This window comes from Marmota flaviventris, chromosome 14 (assembly GCF_047511675.1).
Source record: "Marmota flaviventris isolate mMarFla1 chromosome 14, mMarFla1.hap1, whole genome shotgun sequence".
Classification (NCBI taxonomy): domain Eukaryota; kingdom Metazoa; phylum Chordata; class Mammalia; order Rodentia; family Sciuridae; genus Marmota; species Marmota flaviventris.
In genome coordinates, this window is record NC_092511.1 from 71,588,788 (window position 1) to 71,610,938 (window position 22,151).

General features: G+C 37.5%; 1 protein-coding gene across 1 annotated transcript; it reads left to right on the forward strand.

Annotated features, from left to right (window-relative positions):
* The first annotated feature begins 13,988 nt into the window (after nucleotides 1-13,988).
* On the forward strand, nucleotides 13,989-21,874 carry LOC114099480 (uncharacterized protein C2orf78-like). Its single transcript, XM_071601592.1, has 3 exons — nucleotides 13,989-14,085; nucleotides 18,253-19,014; nucleotides 19,962-21,874. Exons 1-3 carry the CDS (start codon nucleotides 13,989-13,991, stop codon nucleotides 21,872-21,874), a joined length of 2,772 nt encoding a protein of 923 aa, XP_071457693.1.
* The last annotated feature ends 277 nt before the right edge of the window (nucleotides 21,875-22,151 follow it).

The following is a 22,151-nucleotide window of genomic DNA, read 5'->3' on the forward strand; positions in this document are numbered from 1 at the left end:
AGCAATGTGTCAATTAACTATAAGGCAAAGTTCTGATGTGCTACAAACTGTATGAATCTCAAAAGTCCAGTAGCCACCTGGCTCCCTATGAAATTAAAAGAACCATGGCAGGAGACCCCATCAGTATCATTCATGCAGGAACAGTACTACTGCAGCACCTGAAACACCATACTGAACAATTGATCTGGTGGCTGAGAGCTGGTACTGTTGTTTTGGCTGGCATTATCACCTCTGCCTCCACTACAGCAATGGCATTGCATCAGCAGGTCCAAATATTCATTACCTTCAACAATTCCATAAGAATTTTACTGAGACCTGACAAATGCAAGCACATACTGACCAGGACATTTCGAGTGAAATTCAACAACTAAAAAATTCTATTATTTGGGTAGGAGAACAAGTACAAGATTTACATGGGCTCAGAGACTTCAGTGTTGTTATTATACAATTTTGTGTTACTAGAGTTCCTTATAATGACACTGATATGAAACGGCAAAATGTATGTAATCACCTAATGGAACCTGATCCTTTTCATGATGCTTTTTTGGATGTGTTAAAATTAGTCTCAGGTTCCGGACATGGCTAATGCAAAAAACACCTACTTTTTATAATGAAGAAATTCGGGGCAGTTTAGCTGAAGGGATTTCTTCCCTTAACCCTTTTAAATACTTTTCTACACATATAGCTGGGCTACCAGCTATACTTAAATTGTTAATTTGATCTCTGTTCTTGTTCTGCACAGTCTGTCAAGCAGGATGGAAATTATTAAACCATCAGGAAAATATGGTTATAAAGTTATTTATGCTCGCAATTCTCCAAAGGACACAAACTCCTGAAATCATGAAAAGTGTGCCTGCCCTGAGTTTGAATGGGATATGATGCTCTTGATTAAGGAAAACAAGGTTCCCAACTATATTACCTGGTAAAATTGTTTTCCTAGAACTAGAAAATCAGTTAATCTTCACGTTTCTTATAATCATCTTTCTTAATTTTTTAGAGAAACAATTTCTTAATGAGGTGACCTGCCTGGCTCAAGCCACTTCCAGAACACAGTCTAACTTTCTGAAACCACAAAAAGAGGACTTTGCCTAAGCCACATGGCTCTTCCCACACATAGCGCTCTTAAGCCTCAGCCGCAAAGGTCCTCATGTTCTCTTCCAGAACTCTGAAAGGAGGTGTCCCCCTACTTCACCCTTTCTCAGCAGGAAGCAATCAGTTCTTAAATTAGCACCCCAATTCATCATCCCCTTTCAGTCTGGAATGACAGATTTGGAAATGACAACCCCCAAAACTATGGCCTGGGAAGAGGGAGGGGGAAAGAAGGAAAAATATTGAAAACACTGATTCTTTCCCAATACATCCTTTCCCAGAGACAAGACCATCCCTGGGAAGGAAGCAAACATCACCCAATGACAAGACAATCCCTGGAAAAGGGCAAGCATTGATCATTTTCCAAGATATCCTTTATCAGTGACAGTACAATGCACCCTCCATTCTTGCCCTGTAAAAACACTGCCCAGTAGAAACAAATTTCTAATTTTTGCAATCTTTTTCCTGAATGCTCATGTCTTCTTAAGTCTTCAATGGCTAAGTCACCTCCCAGTCCGTAACCTATGTAAACCTACACCCCTCTTGTAATCAGTGGCCATATTCTAACCAGAAAGTGTGCCCACCTGATGCCTGACTCCACTGTTGAATAAAGGCTTTGCTGAATTCATGAGTTCTACATTCATCTTTGTCATTCTGTGCTTACACCCTTAACCTGTAGTAGTTATAGATTCCCTTGATTCTTATGAGAACATAGGGAATGATCTGGTTTGCTGATACTTAGTATATGTTGTTAGTCTCACATTACATACTGGTATAATAGAAGTAAGCTATTTGAGATATGAAACTGAGCTAACAAGAAAAAAAAACTTGAAAAAGTTTACATAGCCCAAGCCATATCTATACATTGCCATACGTTCCACAATTCCTTCTCAGCAAAGCATTTTCCCACAAAACCACCAAAAATATCCTATTTTGTAATAAGCACTGAAAGAGATGGGGAAAATATAAAAATATTAATATAAATAAAGTTAAATGAATACATTTATATATAAAATATAAATAAAGATAAATATAAATGCAATATTTATCTTTATCTATGAGCTTTCTATACAAGCTATTTTTCCTATATATGAGCTTGTCCTTCTATGGGCTCTTGAAATTTTGTATCATACACTATCTATTCACAGTCTCTACAAAAGATCCCAGATAGATTCATCCAGACATCCTTAAAAGCTTACCAGTGAGCTGGGGTTATAGCTCAGTGGTAAAGCACTTGCTTAGCATGTGTGAGGCACTGAGTTCAATTCTCAGCACTGTATCAAAATGAATAAATAAAATAAAGGTCCATTGAAAACTAATAATTTTTTTTAAAAAAGTTTACCAACAAGTAAAATTAATAAGTCCATAGATTTACTCCCCCAATCCAATTCAGTCCATATATATATTACAAATCAGTTCTTTATCACACTATAAGAGAAGTTAGTGAAATAGACACTCTCCAGGGAATCAAAAGTGAAAACAATCTAGATCAGGTTGGGCTGAACACACCTGTTCCTTGAGTGGACAACATACAACAATGCTTTTTCCACATGCCTTTTTTTAATTTTCTTCACAAATCCATCAGGTTAAGTTAATTTATGATACTTCAACATAAACAATCATCAATAGAAAAACATGAAATATTTCTTGCAATGTTGGATTCCTTTAAAATATGACAAAGAAAAAGTGAACGAAAATCCAGAGCCTTAAAGAGCCATCCATAGACTACAAACACACTAATGAGTGGCAAAAATGAAATAATAGGACATAAAATAAGAAAACTATATTTAAGATTTTTAAATTCATTATATGGAATTCATGACAGTTTCTGGACTTTTTCTAGCTAGCTACATTTTAAAAATATGTATGTATTGATCCGGGTGCATTGGCACATGCCTGTAATCCCAGCGACTCAAGTGGCTGAGGCTGGAGGATCACAAGTTCAAGACCAGCATCAGCAATTTAGAAAGGCCCTCAGCAACTTAGGGATATACCCTGTCTCAAAAAAAAAAAAAAAATACAAAGGACTGGGGATGGGAATCAATGGTAAGGTGTCCCTGGTTTAAATTCCCAGGATCCTCCCTTCTTGGGCTCAAAATTGAGTTGCCTGTTTTATTAACACAAAATGAGACCAAAATGTGTTGACTTGTTTCTGACAAAAACTAAAAAAAAAAAAAAAAAAAAAAAAAATCCATGCTAACCTCTTTTTTTTTTTTTTTTTTAACCTTCACTTTCCCTAAATTCTCCTAATGTTCTCTTCTAACTATTCTTCTGGCTTCCACCCAAGCATGGCAGACAAAGAATGTGGAAAGCCCAAGATTCGAACAGAAGTCTAACAGAACAACTAGCATGTGTGAGGCATGGGGTTCAATCCTCAGCACCACATAAAAAATAAAAAATAAAGGTATTATGTTCATCTACAACCAAAAAAAAAAAAAAAAAAGGTTTTTAAGCCCTTTCTTTCATCCTTGAAAGCTGCAGTAAGTTCACTAATCACATCAACTTCAACTTCCATGGCTCCAGAACACCTATAATTGATCAACTTAGATGTCTTTCTTTCATCCCCAGGGATAGCAACTGTACATGTAATATATAACTATGTGCATACTATTACTTATTATAATGTAAAATATATAGCATATAAATATTTTTTAATGAACATTAACAAGGAACACTGTGATGATTTCTCTAACACAAGAGCCTGGGGAAGTTGGGCCTATCATGTCCCTCTTGCAGGATTTTCCCTCCCCAGAGCTGGGCCATATAGGTAATATTAAAAATAGTACTTTTAAAAATCAACTTCTAAAAATCAACTCTGTTGTTATTTTTTTCTCCACCCAATCCCAGCTTGTGGTTGGGAATCTGACCTCCCTATTGACTACCTTATCCCTTTAAACTGCCTGTTTTGTGACATTATTCTCCCACCAAACCTACTGCCACCTGATAGAATCTTAGGGTTTCCATGGAGTTGTAAACAAATTTGAATCATCACAAGTGACCAGTTGCCAGTGAATAGTGAACATTGACCAGTGACCTCCATACTGGGAAACATGCATTCTCTAGGCTCAGTTACCCAGACATCCTCTGGGGTGGTCTCCTCATCCTTTGTATCTGCAATTGATGTTACCTCTTCTCTGACCATGTCAGGTAAAAAAAAAAAAGAAACTTTAATAGTTTTTCACTAGAACGTTCACTGTCTAAACTTAGTAATGGAGTCAAATTAGCTTAGAATAATAGGGGAAGGGATGAAACTAGAAATCTGGAGAACTAATTTCAATTTTGACTTTGACATGTACTAGTTATAGGACTGGACCATCATTTACTCTCTCACAAAATCTGTTTCCTCGTCTGCTATCTGAGGATAACAGACTGCCCATGCTCTCTCTGGTCCATTTCTTTTCTAATATTGAGTCTTGAGGGGCATATGTATGGAGAATGAAATCATATTTCAGGAGTTGTTCGTTTCTAGAAAGAAATCCTAGGCATTATAGAAAACGAGCACTACGTACCAAGAGGTTTCCTCTGTAACACTCTCCTTCCACCAATATTTCCACTTCAGTATTTTAAATTTCAGTGCTGTTGAAAAAGGGACATTCACATATTTTGGATTTTGTTGTTTAAACTAGGTGAAAAGAAAAATAGGGAGAGGGGAATTGGGAGGACAGGGCTGTAAGGAGGCAGATATTTTAGGGGAAGTAAGTTTGAGACTATTACACACAGGAAAACAGGAACTTGGTGTGTGTAGCGGGGAAGAAAATATAAAAATGAGGGAGAAGAAATGTGAAAATAAAAGAGATGAAGAGCATGGAGATGTTCTCAAGAAAAAAAGAGGTTGGTTGGAATGGAATGTGGAAGAGAACCAACGATTTTAAAACAACAAAGAGAGCACACTATAAGAGAAGTTAGTGAAACAGACACTCTCCAGGGAATCAAAAGTGAAAACAATCTAGATCAGGTTGGGCTGAACACACCTGTTCCTTGAGTGGACAACATACAACAATGCTTTTTCCACATGCCTTTCTTTAATTTTCTTCACAAATCCATCAGGTTAAGTTAATTTATGATACTTCAACATAAACAATCATCAATAGAAAAACATGAAATATTTCTTGCAATGTTGGATTCCTTTAAAATATGACAAAGAAAAAGTGAACGAAAATCCAGAGCCTTAAAGAGCCATCCATAGACTACAAACACACTAATGAGTGGCAAAAATGAAATAATAGGACATAAAATAAGAAAACTATATTTAAGATTTTTAAATTCATTATATGGAATTCATGACAGTTTCTGGACTTTTTCTAGCTAGCTACATTTTAAAAATATGTATGTATTGATCCGGGTGCATTGGCACATGCCTGTAATCCCAGCGACTCAAGTGGCTGAGGCTGGAGGATCACAAGTTCAAGACCAGCATCAGCAATTTAGAAAGGCCCTCAGCAACTTAGGGATATACCCTGTCTCAAAAAAAAAAAAAAAAAAAATACAAAGGACTGGGGATGGGAATCAATGGTAAGGTGTCCCTGGTTTAAATTCCCAGGATCCTCCCTTCTTGGGCTCAAAATTGAGTTGCCTGTTTTATTAACACAAAATGAGACCAAAATGTGTTGACTTGTTTCTGACAAAAACTAAAAAAAAAAAAAAAAAAAAAAAAAAAATCCATGCTAACCTCTTTTTTTTTTTTTTTAACCTTCACTTTCCCTAAATTCTCCTAATGTTCTCTTCTAACTATTCTTCTGGCTTCCACCCAAGCATGGCAGACAAAGAATGTGGAAAGCCCAAGATTCGAACAGAAGTCTAACAGAACAACTAGCATGTGTGAGGCATGGGGTTCAATCCTCAGCACCACATAAAAAATAAAAAATAAAGGTATTATGTTCATCTACAACCAAAAAAAAAAAAAAAAGGTTTTTAAGCCCTTTCTTTCATCCTTGAAAGCTGCAGTAAGTTCACTAATCACATCAACTTCAACTTCCATGGCTCCAGAACACCTATAATTGATCAACTTAGATGTCTTTCTTTCATCCCCAGGGATAGCAACTGTACATGTAATATATAACTATGTGCATACTATTACTTATTATAATGTAAAATATATAGCATATAAATATTTTTTAATGAATATTAACAAGGAACACTGTGATGATTTCTCTAACACAAGAGCCTGGGGAAGTTGGGCCTATCATGTCCCTCTTGCAGGATTTTCCCTCCCCAGAGCTGGGCCATATAGGTAATATTAAAAATAGTACTTTTAAAAATCAACTTCTAAAAATCAACTCTGTTGTTATTTTTTTCTCCACCCAATCCCAGCTTGTGGTTGGGAATCTGACCTCCCTATTGACTACCTTATCCCTTTAAACTGCCTGTTTTGTGACATCATTCTCCCACCAAACCTACTGCCACCTGATAGAATCTTAGGGTTTCCATGGAGTTGTAAACAAATTTGAATCATCACAAGTGACCAGTTGCCAGTGAATAGTGAACATTGACCAGTGACCTCCATACTGGGAAACATGCATTCTCTAGGCTCAGTTACCCAGACATCCTCTGGGGTGGTCTCCTCATCCTTTGTATCTGCAATTGATGTTACCTCTTCTCTGACCATGTCAGGTAAAAAAAAAAAAAGAAACTTTAATAGTTTTTCACTAGAACGTTCACTGTCTAAACTTAGTAATGGAGTCAAATTAGCTTAGAATAATAGGGGAAGGGATGAAACTAGAAATCTGGAGAACTAATTTCAATTTTGACTTTGACATGTACTAGTTATAGGACTGGACCATCATTTACTCTCTCACAAAATCTGTTTCCTCGTCTGCTATCTGAGGATAACAGACTGCCCATGCTCTCTCTGGTCCATTTCTTTTCTAATATTGAGTCTTGAGGGGCATATGTATGGAGAATGAAATCATATTTCAGGAGTTGTTCGTTTCTAGAAAGAAATCCTAGGCATTATAGAAAACGAGCACTACGTACCAAGAGGTTTCCTCTGTAACACTCTCCTTCCACCAATATTTCCACTTCAGTATTTTAAATTTCAGTGCTGTTGAAAAAGGGACATTCACATATTTTGGATTTTGTTGTTTAAACTAGGTGAAAAGAAAAATAGGGAGAGGGGAATTGGGAGGACAGGGCTGTAAGGAGGCAGATATTTTAGGGGAAGTAAGTTTGAGACTATTACACACAGGAAAACAGGAACTTGGTGTGTGTAGCAGGGAAGAAAATATAAAAATGAGGGAGAAGAAATGTGAAAATAAAAGAGATGAAGAGCATGGAGATGTTCTCAAGAAAAAAAGAGGTTGGTTGGAATGGAATGTGGAAGAGAACCAACGATTTTAAAACAACAAAGAGAGCACACTATAAGAGAAGTTAGTGAAATAGACACTCTCCAGGGAATCAAAAGTGAAAACAATCTAGATCAGGTTGGGCTGAACACACCTGTTCCTTGAGTGGACAACATACAACAATGCTTTTTCCACATGCCTTTCTTTAATTTTCTTCACAAATCCATCAGGTTAAGTTAATTTATGATACTTCAACATAAACAATCATCAATAGAAAAACATGAAATATTTCTTGCAATGTTGGATTCCTTTAAAATATGACAAAGAAAAAGTGAACGAAAATCCAGAGCCTTAAAGAGCCATCCATAGACTACAAACACACTAATGAGTGGCAAAAATGAAATAATAGGACATAAAATAAGAAAACTATATTTAAGATTTTTAAATTCATTATATGGAATTCATGACAGTTTCTGGACTTTTTCTAGCTAGCTACATTTTAAAAATATGTATGTATTGATCCGGGTGCATTGGCACATGCCTGTAATCCCAGCGACTCAAGTGGCTGAGGCTGGAGGATCACAAGTTCAAGACCAGCATCAGCAATTTAGAAAGGCCCTCAGCAACTTAGGGATATACCCTGTCTCAAAAAAAAAAAAAAAAAATACAAAGGACTGGGGATGGGAATCAATGGTAAGGTGTCCCTGGTTTAAATTCCCAGGATCCTCCCTTCTTGGGCTCAAAATTGAGTTGCCTGTTTTATTAACACAAAATGAGACCAAAATGTGTTGACTTGTTTCTGACAAAAACTAAAAAAAAAAAAAAAAAAAAAAAAAAATCCATGCTAACCTCTTTTTTTTTTTTTTTTTAACCTTCACTTTCCCTAAATTCTCCTAATGTTCTCTTCTAACTATTCTTCTGGCTTCCACCCAAGCATGGCAGACAAAGAATGTGGAAAGCCCAAGATTCGAACAGAAGTCTAACAGAACAACTAGCATGTGTGAGGCATGGGGTTCAATCCTCAGCACCACATAAAAAATAAAAAATAAAGGTATTATGTTCATCTACAACCAAAAAAAAAAAAAAAAGGTTTTTAAGCCCTTTCTTTCATCCTTGAAAGCTGCAGTAAGTTCACTAATCACATCAACTTCAACTTCCATGGCTCCAGAACACCTATAATTGATCAACTTAGATGTCTTTCTTTCATCCCCAGGGATAGCAACTGTACATGTAATATATAACTATGTGCATACTATTACTTATTATAATGTAAAATATATAGCATATAAATATTTTTTAATGAACATTAACAAGGAACACTGTGATGATTTCTCTAACACAAGAGCCTGGGGAAGTTGGGCCTATCATGTCCCTCTTGCAGGATTTTCCCTCCCCAGAGCTGGGCCATATAGGTAATATTAAAAATAGTACTTTTAAAAATCAACTTCTAAAAATCAACTCTGTTGTTATTTTTTTCTCCACCCAATCCCAGCTTGTGGTTGGGAATCTGACCTCCCTATTGACTACCTTATCCCTTTAAACTGCCTGTTTTGTGACATTATTCTCCCACCAAACCTACTGCCACCTGATAGAATCTTAGGGTTTCCATGGAGTTGTAAACAAATTTGAATCATCACAAGTGACCAGTTGCCAGTGAATAGTGAACATTGACCAGTGACCTCCATACTGGGAAACATGCATTCTCTAGGCTCAGTTACCCAGACATCCTCTGGGGTGGTCTCCTCATCCTTTGTATCTGCAATTGATGTTACCTCTTCTCTGACCATGTCAGGTAAAAAAAAAAAAGAAACTTTAATAGTTTTTCACTAGAACGTTCACTGTCTAAACTTAGTAATGGAGTCAAATTAGCTTAGAATAATAGGGGAAGGGATGAAACTAGAAATCTGGAGAACTAATTTCAATTTTGACTTTGACATGTACTAGTTATAGGACTGGACCATCATTTACTCTCTCACAAAATCTGTTTCCTCGTCTGCTATCTGAGGATAACAGACTGCCCATGCTCTCTCTGGTCCATTTCTTTTCTAATATTGAGTCTTGAGGGGCATATGTATGGAGAATGAAATCATATTTCAGGAGTTGTTCGTTTCTAGAAAGAAATCCTAGGCATTATAGAAAACGAGCACTACGTACCAAGAGGTTTCCTCTGTAACACTCTCCTTCCACCAATATTTCCACTTCAGTATTTTAAATTTCAGTGCTGTTGAAAAAGGGACATTCACATATTTTGGATTTTGTTGTTTAAACTAGGTGAAAAGAAAAATAGGGAGAGGGGAATTGGGAGGACAGGGCTGTAAGGAGGCAGATATTTTAGGGGAAGTAAGTTTGAGACTATTACACACAGGAAAACAGGAACTTGGTGTGTGTAGCGGGGAAGAAAATATAAAAATGAGGGAGAAGAAATGTGAAAATAAAAGAGATGAAGAGCATGGAGATGTTCTCAAGAAAAAAAGAGGTTGGTTGGAATGGAATGTGGAAGAGAACCAACGATTTTAAAACAACAAAGAGAGCACACTATAAGAGAAGTTAGTGAAATAGACACTCTCCAGGGAATCAAAAGTGAAAACAATCTAGATCAGGTTGGGCTGAACACACCTGTTCCTTGAGTGGACAACATACAACAATGCTTTTTCCACATGCCTTTCTTTAATTTTCTTCACAAATCCATCAGGTTAAGTTAATTTATGATACTTCAACATAAACAATCATCAATAGAAAAACATGAAATATTTCTTGCAATGTTGGATTCCTTTAAAATATGACAAAGAAAAAGTGAACGAAAATCCAGAGCCTTAAAGAGCCATCCATAGACTACAAACACACTAATGAGTGGCAAAAATGAAATAATAGGACATAAAATAAGAAAACTATATTTAAGATTTTTAAATTCATTATATGGAATTCATGACAGTTTCTGGACTTTTTCTAGCTAGCTACATTTTAAAAATATGTATGTATTGATCCGGGTGCATTGGCACATGCCTGTAATCCCAGCGACTCAAGTGGCTGAGGCTGGAGGATCACAAGTTCAAGACCAGCATCAGCAATTTAGAAAGGCCCTCAGCAACTTAGGGATATACCCTGTCTCAAAAAAAAAAAAAAAAATACAAAGGACTGGGGATGGGAATCAATGGTAAGGTGTCCCTGGTTTAAATTCCCAGGATCCTCCCTTCTTGGGCTCAAAATTGAGTTGCCTGTTTTATTAACACAAAATGAGACCAAAATGTGTTGACTTGTTTCTGACAAAAACTAAAAAAAAAAAAAAAAAAAAAAAATCCATGCTAACCTCTTTTTTTTTTTTTTTTTAACCTTCACTTTCCCTAAATTCTCCTAATGTTCTCTTCTAACTATTCTTCTGGCTTCCACCCAAGCATGGCAGACAAAGAATGTGGAAAGCCCAAGATTCGAACAGAAGTCTAACAGAACAACTAGCATGTGTGAGGCATGGGGTTCAATCCTCAGCACCACATAAAAAATAAAAAATAAAGGTATTATGTTCATCTACAACCAAAAAAAAAAAAAAAAAAGGTTTTTAAGCCCTTTCTTTCATCCTTGAAAGCTGCAGTAAGTTCACTAATCACATCAACTTCAACTTCCATGGCTCCAGAACACCTATAATTGATCAACTTAGATGTCTTTCTTTCATCCCCAGGGATAGCAACTGTACATGTAATATATAACTATGTGCATACTATTACTTATTATAATGTAAAATATATAGCATATAAATATTTTTTAATGAACATTAACAAGGAACACTGTGATGATTTCTCTAACACAAGAGCCTGGGGAAGTTGGGCCTATCATGTCCCTCTTGCAGGATTTTCCCTCCCCAGAGCTGGGCCATATAGGTAATATTAAAAATAGTACTTTTAAAAATCAACTTCTAAAAATCAACTCTGTTGTTATTTTTTTCTCCACCCAATCCCAGCTTGTGGTTGGGAATCTGACCTCCCTATTGACTACCTTATCCCTTTAAACTGCCTGTTTTGTGACATTATTCTCCCACCAAACCTACTGCCACCTGATAGAATCTTAGGGTTTCCATGGAGTTGTAAACAAATTTGAATCATCACAAGTGACCAGTTGCCAGTGAATAGTGAACATTGACCAGTGACCTCCATACTGGGAAACATGCATTCTCTAGGCTCAGTTACCCAGACATCCTCTGGGGTGGTCTCCTCATCCTTTGTATCTGCAATTGATGTTACCTCTTCTCTGACCATGTCAGGTAAAAAAAAAAAGAAACTTTAATAGTTTTTCACTAGAACGTTCACTGTCTAAACTTAGTAATGGAGTCAAATTAGCTTAGAATAATAGGGGAAGGGATGAAACTAGAAATCTGGAGAACTAATTTCAATTTTGACTTTGACATGTACTAGTTATAGGACTGGACCATCATTTACTCTCTCACAAAATCTGTTTCCTCGTCTGCTATCTGAGGATAACAGACTGCCCATGCTCTCTCTGGTCCATTTCTTTTCTAATATTGAGTCTTGAGGGGCATATGTATGGAGAATGAAATCATATTTCAGGAGTTGTTCGTTTCTAGAAAGAAATCCTAGGCATTATAGAAAACGAGCACTACGTACCAAGAGGTTTCCTCTGTAACACTCTCCTTCCACCAATATTTCCACTTCAGTATTTTAAATTTCAGTGCTGTTGAAAAAGGGACATTCACATATTTTGGATTTTGTTGTTTAAACTAGGTGAAAAGAAAAATAGGGAGAGGGGAATTGGGAGGACAGGGCTGTAAGGAGGCAGATATTTTAGGGGAAGTAAGTTTGAGACTATTACACACAGGAAAACAGGAACTTGGTGTGTGTAGCGGGGAAGAAAATATAAAAATGAGGGAGAAGAAATGTGAAAATAAAAGAGATGAAGAGCATGGAGATGTTCTCAAGAAAAAAAGAGGTTGGTTGGAATGGAATGTGGAAGAGAACCAACGATTTTAAAACAACAAAGAGAGCACACTATAAGAGAAGTTAGTGAAATAGACACTCTCCAGGGAATCAAAAGTGAAAACAATCTAGATCAGGTTGGGCTGAACACACCTGTTCCTTGAGTGGACAACATACAACAATGCTTTTTCCACATGCCTTTCTTTAATTTTCTTCACAAATCCATCAGGTTAAGTTAATTTATGATACTTCAACATAAACAATCATCAATAGAAAAACATGAAATATTTCTTGCAATGTTGGATTCCTTTAAAATATGACAAAGAAAAAGTGAACGAAAATCCAGAGCCTTAAAGAGCCATCCATAGACTACAAACACACTAATGAGTGGCAAAAATGAAATAATAGGACATAAAATAAGAAAACTATATTTAAGATTTTTAAATTCATTATATGGAATTCATGACAGTTTCTGGACTTTTTCTAGCTAGCTACATTTTAAAAATATGTATGTATTGATCCGGGTGCATTGGCACATGCCTGTAATCCCAGCGACTCAAGTGGCTGAGGCTGGAGGATCACAAGTTCAAGACCAGCATCAGCAATTTAGAAAGGCCCTCAGCAACTTAGGGATATACCCTGTCTCAAAAAAAAAAAAAAAAAAAAAAATACAAAGGACTGGGGATGGGAATCAATGGTAAGGTGTCCCTGGTTTAAATTCCCAGGATCCTCCCTTCTTGGGCTCAAAATTGAGTTGCCTGTTTTATTAACACAAAATGAGACCAAAATGTGTTGACTTGTTTCTGACAAAAACTAAAAAAAAAAAAAAAAAAAAAAAAATCCATGCTAACCTCTTTTTTTTTTTTTTTAACCTTCACTTTCCCTAAATTCTCCTAATGTTCTCTTCTAACTATTCTTCTGGCTTCCACCCAAGCATGGCAGACAAAGAATGTGGAAAGCCCAAGATTCGAACAGAAGTCTAACAGAACAACTAGCATGTGTGAGGCATGGGGTTCAATCCTCAGCACCACATAAAAAATAAAAAATAAAGGTATTATGTTCATCTACAACCAAAAAAAAAAAAAAAAAGGTTTTTAAGCCCTTTCTTTCATCCTTGAAAGCTGCAGTAAGTTCACTAATCACATCAACTTCAACTTCCATGGCTCCAGAACACCTATAATTGATCAACTTAGATGTCTTTCTTTCATCCCCAGGGATAGCAACTGTACATGTAATATATAACTATGTGCATACTATTACTTATTATAATGTAAAATATATAGCATATAAATATTTTTTAATGAACATTAACAAGGAACACTGTGATGATTTCTCTAACACAAGAGCCTGGGGAAGTTGGGCCTATCATGTCCCTCTTGCAGGATTTTCCCTCCCCAGAGCTGGGCCATATAGGTAATATTAAAAATAGTACTTTTAAAAATCAACTTCTAAAAATCAACTCTGTTGTTATTTTTTTCTCCACCCAATCCCAGCTTGTGGTTGGGAATCTGACCTCCCTATTGACTACCTTATCCCTTTAAACTGCCTGTTTTGTGACATCATTCTCCCACCAAACCTACTGCCACCTGATAGAATCTTAGGGTTTCCATGGAGTTGTAAACAAATTTGAATCATCACAAGTGACCAGTTGCCAGTGAATAGTGAACATTGACCAGTGACCTCCATACTGGGAAACATGCATTCTCTAGGCTCAGTTACCCAGACATCCTCTGGGGTGGTCTCCTCATCCTTTGTATCTGCAATTGATGTTACCTCTTCTCTGACCATGTCAGGTAAAAAAAAAAAAAAGAAACTTTAATAGTTTTTCACTAGAACGTTCACTGTCTAAACTTAGTAATGGAGTCAAATTAGCTTAGAATAATAGGGGAAGGGATGAAACTAGAAATCTGGAGAACTAATTTCAATTTTGACTTTGACATGTACTAGTTATAGGACTGGACCATCATTTACTCTCTCACAAAATCTGTTTCCTCGTCTGCTATCTGAGGATAACAGACTGCCCATGCTCTCTCTGGTCCATTTCTTTTCTAATATTGAGTCTTGAGGGGCATATGTATGGAGAATGAAATCATATTTCAGGAGTTGTTCGTTTCTAGAAAGAAATCCTAGGCATTATAGAAAACGAGCACTACGTACCAAGAGGTTTCCTCTGTAACACTCTCCTTCCACCAATATTTCCACTTCAGTATTTTAAATTTCAGTGCTGTTGAAAAAGGGACATTCACATATTTTGGATTTTGTTGTTTAAACTAGGTGAAAAGAAAAATAGGGAGAGGGGAATTGGGAGGACAGGGCTGTAAGGAGGCAGATATTTTAGGGGAAGTAAGTTTGAGACTATTACACACAGGAAAACAGGAACTTGGTGTGTGTAGCGGGGAAGAAAATATAAAAATGAGGGAGAAGAAATGTGAAAATAAAAGAGATGAAGAGCATGGAGATGTTCTCAAGAAAAAAAGAGGTTGGTTGGAATGGAATGTGGAAGAGAACCAACGATTTTAAAACAACAAAGAGAGCAAAGACTGAAATCTTCCCAGCCTTAGACAAAATGAGGCTGGTTTAGAGAATATTTAGATTAATGGACTAGCAAGGAAAATAAGACTAGAATTAGGGTATCTAGAAAAAAGTTTATCAGAAAATCGTATTTAGTTGTTTAGGGTTTTTCTGTGGCCTCTTTGAAAACAGATGAGATTACCAGTTTGAACATGAACATTTTTGAAGTATGTTTTAGAAATGATTCTTCCTACAAACATGCTAATGAAAGTGGTTATAGACAGGGCTGGGGAAATGGCATTTGCCATATTCTATTTTTAAACTACATGGATTTATTTTTAAATTATGTAGCCCTAACCTGCATCAGAAAGACACAGTCCCTTGTGTGATAGGTAGTTTTCAAGTGGAAACTATTTTTCATCTTTACAATAGTTTTCTTTCTAAAACAGAGTAAATACAAATAGTCATTAATGGTTTTTAAACCTAATACCTAAAAGAAAGGCCTATGTGATACTTAAAATCAGCATACTACAGTAATGCAATCACATCAATGTTTATACCAGCTCAATTCACAATAGCTAAACTATGGAACCAACCTAGTTGTCCCTCAATAGATGAATGGATAAAGAAAATGTGGTGTATATATATTCAATGGAATATTACTCAGCTTTAAATAAGAGTAAAATTATGGCATTTGCCAGTAAATGGTTGGAGTAAGAGAATATCATGCTAAGTGAAATAATCCAACCTCACAAAACCAAAGGCCAAATGTTTTCTCTAATATGTGGAATCTAATTCACAATAAGGTGGCACTAGGGAAGAATAGCATTACCTTAGATTAGGTAGAGGAAAGTGATGGGAGGGGAGGGGAGGAGATGTGGGGATAGGAAAGATAGTAGAATGAAACAGACATTATTACTTTATGTATATATCTGATCATGTGACCAGTATGATTCTGTAACATGGACACTCAGAAAAATGAGAAATTATATTCTATCTATGTATGATACATCAAAGTGCATAAATATTTATTCTACTGTCATGTATAACTAATTAAAACAAATTTTTAAAAAAGTCAATCTCCACATCTCTAATTCTACATTTATTTAAAATAATTTTGTACAGTCTTCTCTGTTTTTCTATGTTTCAAAGAATTATTTTGGGCTGTGGGTGTAGGTCAGTGGCAGAGCGCATGTTTAGCAAGTGCAAAGCCCTAGATTCAATCCCACGTACCAGTAAACATCAAAATATATATATATATATGTTTGTTTTTTAATTTTGTTAGTTGTACATGGACACAATATCTTTGTTTTTTCATTTATTTATTTTTATGTGGTGCTGAGGATCGAACCCAGTGCCTCATACATGCTAGGAAAGCGCTCTACCCCTGAGCCACAACCCCAGCTCCCCCACCAATTGTTTTAATTGTATGATTATATTCTAGTGGTGATGGTTGTGTCAGACTTTAGGGAGAACACTTTCCTGATAAAAAAGATTATAAACTAGGTTTTGAGGAAAAATATAACTTTTATGATGTTTTAAAGGTTTTTTTTCCTGCTTTTTTATAACTTAAATGTTTATCAGAAAATGTTTTTATAATAACTGAAATATCTGCCTAGTGAGATTAATATCTTTTATTTGGTGTGGGTAACATTTAGAAGAAGATGAAGAAGTACAGTGATAAAATTACTTTACACACCTTGTTTTGTTCTCTATTTTTTACAAAACATCTTCCTTCCTTCCTTTCTTCCTTCCTTCCTTCCTTCCTTCTTTCTCCCTTTCTCTCTTTCTTTCTTTCTTTCTTTCTTTCTTTCTTTCTTTCTTTCTTTCTTTCTTTCCATTTCTGGGGATTGAACACAGGGTCTCACACATATTATGCAAGCATGCAACCACAAGCTATATCCCCAGCACGTTTTGTTTAGTTTCTGAGACAGGATCTTGCTAAATTGCCCAGGCTGGCTTTGAATTCCTGGTCTCCAGCAATACCACTACCTCAGCCTCCTGAGTGCTGGGACCACAGACCCACCCCACCATGCCTAGCTTCATAGTGGGTTTTTGCTTTTGCACATAGCAGGATTGGTTTTGGTGTTGGTTTTCTGCAGTATCAGGGATTCATCCTAGGGACACTTTACCACTGAGTCATGTCCCCAGCCCTTTTTAAATTTATTTTGATGAAGAGTTTTGTTAATTGCCAAGGCCATCCTCTAACTTGCTATTCTCCTGCTTCAGCCTCCTGAGTAGCTGAGATTACAGGTCTATGCCACTGCCCCTAGCTCCATCACACTTTTTATTGAAATATTTACCTACATAATGGTGGCTACTTATATATTAATATTTACTTAATTTTGTTGTTTATTACACACTTTTTGTTGACGTAGTTTCTTTGTCTATATGCACTGGTTATAAATTAATTCAAAATCACCTTCAATTGTGTGCAGTGTTTGGCTAACAGTATTCATTAAAATAAAGTAGAAACATTCACTTTCATCATGTGGTATGTATGATAACAAAACTTCATTTATTAGTAAATTTGCTATGCTTTGATATTTGTTACATGTCCAAATTTTAGTGGTATCTATGTATTATTTTTAGTTCTGTGCAGTTTTTCATATTTTCTTTCTATCTTTTCAGAACTTATATCTTCCTCCATATAAGTCTAATGTAATATATCACTTTTGTTCATGGATGAATTATCACTGTTAGTATTATAGCCACCTTACAAATGAGAACGTTTAAATAACTTTTTTCTTTCAAGAAGCATTTCTTGAGAACTTACTCTCAGGTAGTCATTTTGATGTAGGATCCGAAGCCAGACATCAATAGGGTAAAGAATGACCCTTTAAGTTACCATCTGGATGTTACAACTAAACTCTAGGAAATATCATTTGATCGGCACAAGCCAATGAGACACTGAAGATAACAGTGATGATACCAGTACTGTTTTCTCTGAATGGGGAAAAATCAAATTCTATTTCTCCTGATTTATGGTCTTTGTCTAGAGCACAGAGTCCTGGAAAGGGAATAATTTTCTATAACTTGTTACTGATATTGAACAAGTCAATCTTACCTCTCTGACCCACAGTTTACCCACTTGGAAGCTGATAATGTCAGATGTTCTTTTAGTTCTAAAATGCTTCAGTTCTAGGGCATATTCATGAGTTCATACTAGTACAGGCTAAAAGGAAAGATAGGGTAGGAAGAAGGATGCTTTTAGGAAACAATGTTTGAAGAAGACCACCTGGGTCTTCTGTGCCCAATTTGAGAGAAAAGACAGTTGATTAGAAGAGTACCAAACTTGCAACCATCCAAAATGGTTTGATTTGTGTTATTTCAATGATTATTGGTATTAGAGCCTTCCTGACTGCCACAATCTTAAGATAACATTGTTCCTCAAATATTGTAAGAATCTGTCTCATCATTTTTTTTTATCAACCTCTTGCTTCCTACAGGAAATTTCCAAAATTATTCTTTTCTTGGAACTGCAAATTCTCTGCAGCCCTCTCTTCCTGTGGTGAGCAATTCAGCTTCTCTGACAGGAAGTGTCTGTGACTTTTCCAGAGTCTCTGCTCCAGCTGCCACTTCAGCATGGCTACTGCCCTCAACCTCTGGCACCTCCTTCCAGCCACTCATGGGCAGTGCCTACCTTTATCAGCATTCTAGCACAGCCTTGGTGTCTGGGGTTACTGGTCAGAACCAGATCCTCACAGCACCTGCCTCCTATCCAAGCATTTTTGAGTGGAATGTCACAGGAGGTACTGAAAAGAAGTCATCTTCACTTGGGGACTTTACTCTGACTGTCATTGATCAGGACACAGCAGGTTCCTCCATGTCTATGACAGCCCAATATGATAAAACTTCAGATGCCTATGCCATGGTCCCCGTGTATCCATCACTGTCTGCCAGGCTTGTACAGGCAACACCATTTCAGATTCCAAGTCAGGGACAGAGCCTGTCACTTCCCTACCAAGAAGGAAACCAGGTCTACTATTATGATCAAAACACTCTGGGGACTCTGCTCTCTGGAGAACTTGGCCCCTGCCTGCAATCCTATGGTTCTGTGCCATATGCAGGAGTTAGGGCCACTGCCTCTCAACCAGAAATGGTGATGGTGCTGAAGGAGGTTCAGCCCACAAATGTCCTACCATCAGTCTCTACCCCTGGGATCTATTACTCTGTGTCTGCTCAACCTATCACAGAAACAAATAGTCAAGGTGAGTATAAACAGCAAAAAGGGGAATGAATAAGAACAGCATTCAAAAGGAGGGTCCAGTTTTTATCTGGTAGCTGTGGGTCCACAGAGTCATAGAATTTAAGTCCTGAGACTTTAACCACTATCCTTGTTCAGCACTCTGTATTTTTAGACTCTGTAAGATGAGAGTGCAGGGGCTGGGGTTGTGGCTCAGTGGTAGAGCACTTGCTTAGCATGCATGAGGCATTGGGTTCAAGTCTCAGCACTGCATATAAATAAATGAATAAAATAAAGGTCCATCAACATTTAAAAAATATATTTTAAAAGAGGGATGAGAATTCAGGACACTGTAATGGCCATCCTCCATGCATTTAGGAGACTGCCAGGAGCACACTGAAGGAGGCTACTTCTCACTGCCTTGACAGATCAGTCCGTCTACACCAACACATTATAAATTTATTTCCCTAATCTTGCTGTGTGTCTTAGGAAATACTTCAAAACTTATCATGGTACAGAAGACAGTTTAATTTTTCCTTAATTTACTCCAAGATTTAAACTTTGTATTCAGTAATCCTTCCAAAGCAGATGTCTTAAAAATCTATTCTTCCACATATATTTCATGAAGAAGGGCTCTACTCTCTTCTAGTTCAGGTGTCTTAAACTCTTGGGGAGAATGTAGAGAGTTGAGAGGACCTTATAGGAGAATTGTAGACTTCATAAAACATTTTTTATGGGTTTCCCATAGAGTAGGCAAGTGCTATACCACTGAGCCATGCTGCCATGACAATGCTGCCAACCCAAAACTATGACATCAAGTGATCACCAGTAACTAAGAGTCACCACCTACCTCCCAATGGTGCTTAGGAAGAGCTACTAGAAATGCCTTATCCACAGTTGGCCGTTCCCTGATTAATGTGTTGCCATGTAGGGGGAGCATCCTACTTACCATCTTCCTTGATTCCTTTGTAGTAATGGAAACTTCCCTAGGGATGGAGGCTTCCTTGGGATTGCAACCGCCAAGTCAGACATTTTGTCTGCCACAACCTCCAGAATTTCCCAATTCCTGCAGTAGCAGAAATATCCAAATACTTGAGAGTAATCAACCAACTGAACTTGGGGACATTTCAATAACTCCAATCCAGAGTTCTTCTGATTTCTTGACACTGCCTCCAACTCCAAGAGAGGAGCAAATGGACAGTAAGAATTTGGATGAAATTAATAACATGCTTTCAAAGCCTCTGGATGCCTACCAGATTGCAATAGAAAACCAGGATCCTCCACTACTTCCATTAGAAATTCCTGATATCCACCAGCTTCTGGCCTCCATTGGTCCTCTGGACCAAGAGGAGAAGCCACATTATGAAAATATCAATCTGGAAAAGAATAGCCTGAGTCTTGAGGATCAGGGGACACTTGAAAATGGGACTGAATTTAGCAGTAGTTTTCCAGACCTTACTGCACTAGTGGACAATATTCACCTTCCTGAGATTTTCAGTTGCTTGAAAGACCTTGACCAAACTGAAAGTCCCACAATAATAAAATCTAATGATATCAGAGCCATAGTGATGAATCAGGGGCAAGAAAACTCAAGCATCAAAGAGGGTCCTGGAGATCGAGTGAGGAAGAACAAACATAAAGCCTCGGAGCCTCCTGATGGAACTCCTCAGGCCAAAATCCAGTCAAGGAACCCAGAGTGCCCATTAGAGGGAGAAGAAGTTACTTGCAGTGATGCAGGCAATAATAGGTCTCCTGTGCACACCATCCAGCACTCTAACAGCAAACCTCAGAAAGCCGCATCCAACAGGAACAGCAAAGCTAAGGGCCATGGGCAGGAAAAAAACAAAAGGACCAGAGAAAAGAGCTCCAAGAAAGCCGAAGAGAGGAAGCAACCAGGCAATACGGTCAAGGCAGAAGAGAAGCCTACTGCTCCTAAGACAAAGCGGAAGAGGAACCAACCTGAGCTTTGCCAAGAGATCTTTAAAAAGCCTCGGAGCTGTCTCAGCATGCACATTCTGGAGTCGGTGCAGGTTTTTCATGCACTGGGGAAGAAGAATGATAAGAAAACTGGGATCTCTTCCTCCCGGGCCCTGGGCATCTCAGGCAGTAGCAAAGACCCCCGTCCATGCCCAGCTATGAAACCATGGCTGGAGGTTAAAGATCCTGAGAAATCACAAGTTAAATCCCAAAAACCAGATATCGGTGCTGAAAAAGAGTGTCCATCTTCTTCCCAGTATGAGCTTCCACCACCTGGGAAGGTTAAATTGATACCTCTGCCTTTTCTTACCCCAGAGAAACCTCAACCTCGACCTGCATATCGGAGGCCACAGTCTCTGGCCTCACGAAAACCCAACGTGGCTTACCCTGCCCAGCCTGGTTCTACTAGCTCGGCTCAACCCATGGCAGTCAACCAATCCCAACCAGCTACTGACAACCCATCTTGGATGCGTCCAACCAAGCCAGCTCAGCCAGTTTTAAACAGTGCAATTCAGTCAGGTTTTACCACTTCTACCCAGCCTAGTGTCCCTCCGTCTGCTGCTTCTAGGCCTGCACCCTACAAAACATCATCTTGTACTTCTCTCCAGCGGGACCCTGCTTCCACTGTAGTGACCAAGCCCCAACCACTACCATACAAGCCTCAAAACCAGTATCTACTCCAAGACTTCGCCTTACAACCAATTCCATGGAGGAAACCCAATGTTCCTGAGCCAGTAATGTCAACTCCCATCACGGAAGAGCAGAGGCCAGAGCGGGAAGCCATGAAGAAGAAGGCTCAACAAGAGCGTGAGAATGCTGCCAAGTACACTGCTTTGGGGAAAGTGCAGTTTTTCATTGAGAGGGAAAAAGAGATGGAGATTTCTCGCTACTATGGCTACATAATGTAAGAGTTCATTAGATTGATGGTGCCATTTGGGTACCAAAGTTTTCCAAATATAGATAGATAGACATATAGACAGATAGATAGATTATTTATTCTCATATGTTTTCAAATTTTAATAAAATTAAATAAAGAAATATAATAAAGTTTACTAATATATAAGTAATAAGCCTTCTGGTACCACTGAGAATTCATGGATAATAAAGAGGCCTTCTGGTACCACATAGGTACCAAATAGTGTTCTACATATATATACATACATACATAGATATGAATTCATTCAT

Excerpts from the sequence above, each read along its gene's own strand:
- LOC114099480 (XM_071601592.1), top strand. The coding sequence starts at position 13,989 with ATGCATTCTCTAGGCTCAGTTACCCAGACATCCTCTGGGGTGGTCTCC. Across the intron at positions 14,086-18,252 it reads CTCTTCTCTGACCATGTCAG|GAAATTTCCAAAATTATTCT; the intron begins GTAAAAAAAAAA and ends TGCTTCCTACAG. Across the intron at positions 19,015-19,961 it reads CACAGAAACAAATAGTCAAG|TAATGGAAACTTCCCTAGGG; the intron begins GTGAGTATAAAC and ends ATTCCTTTGTAG.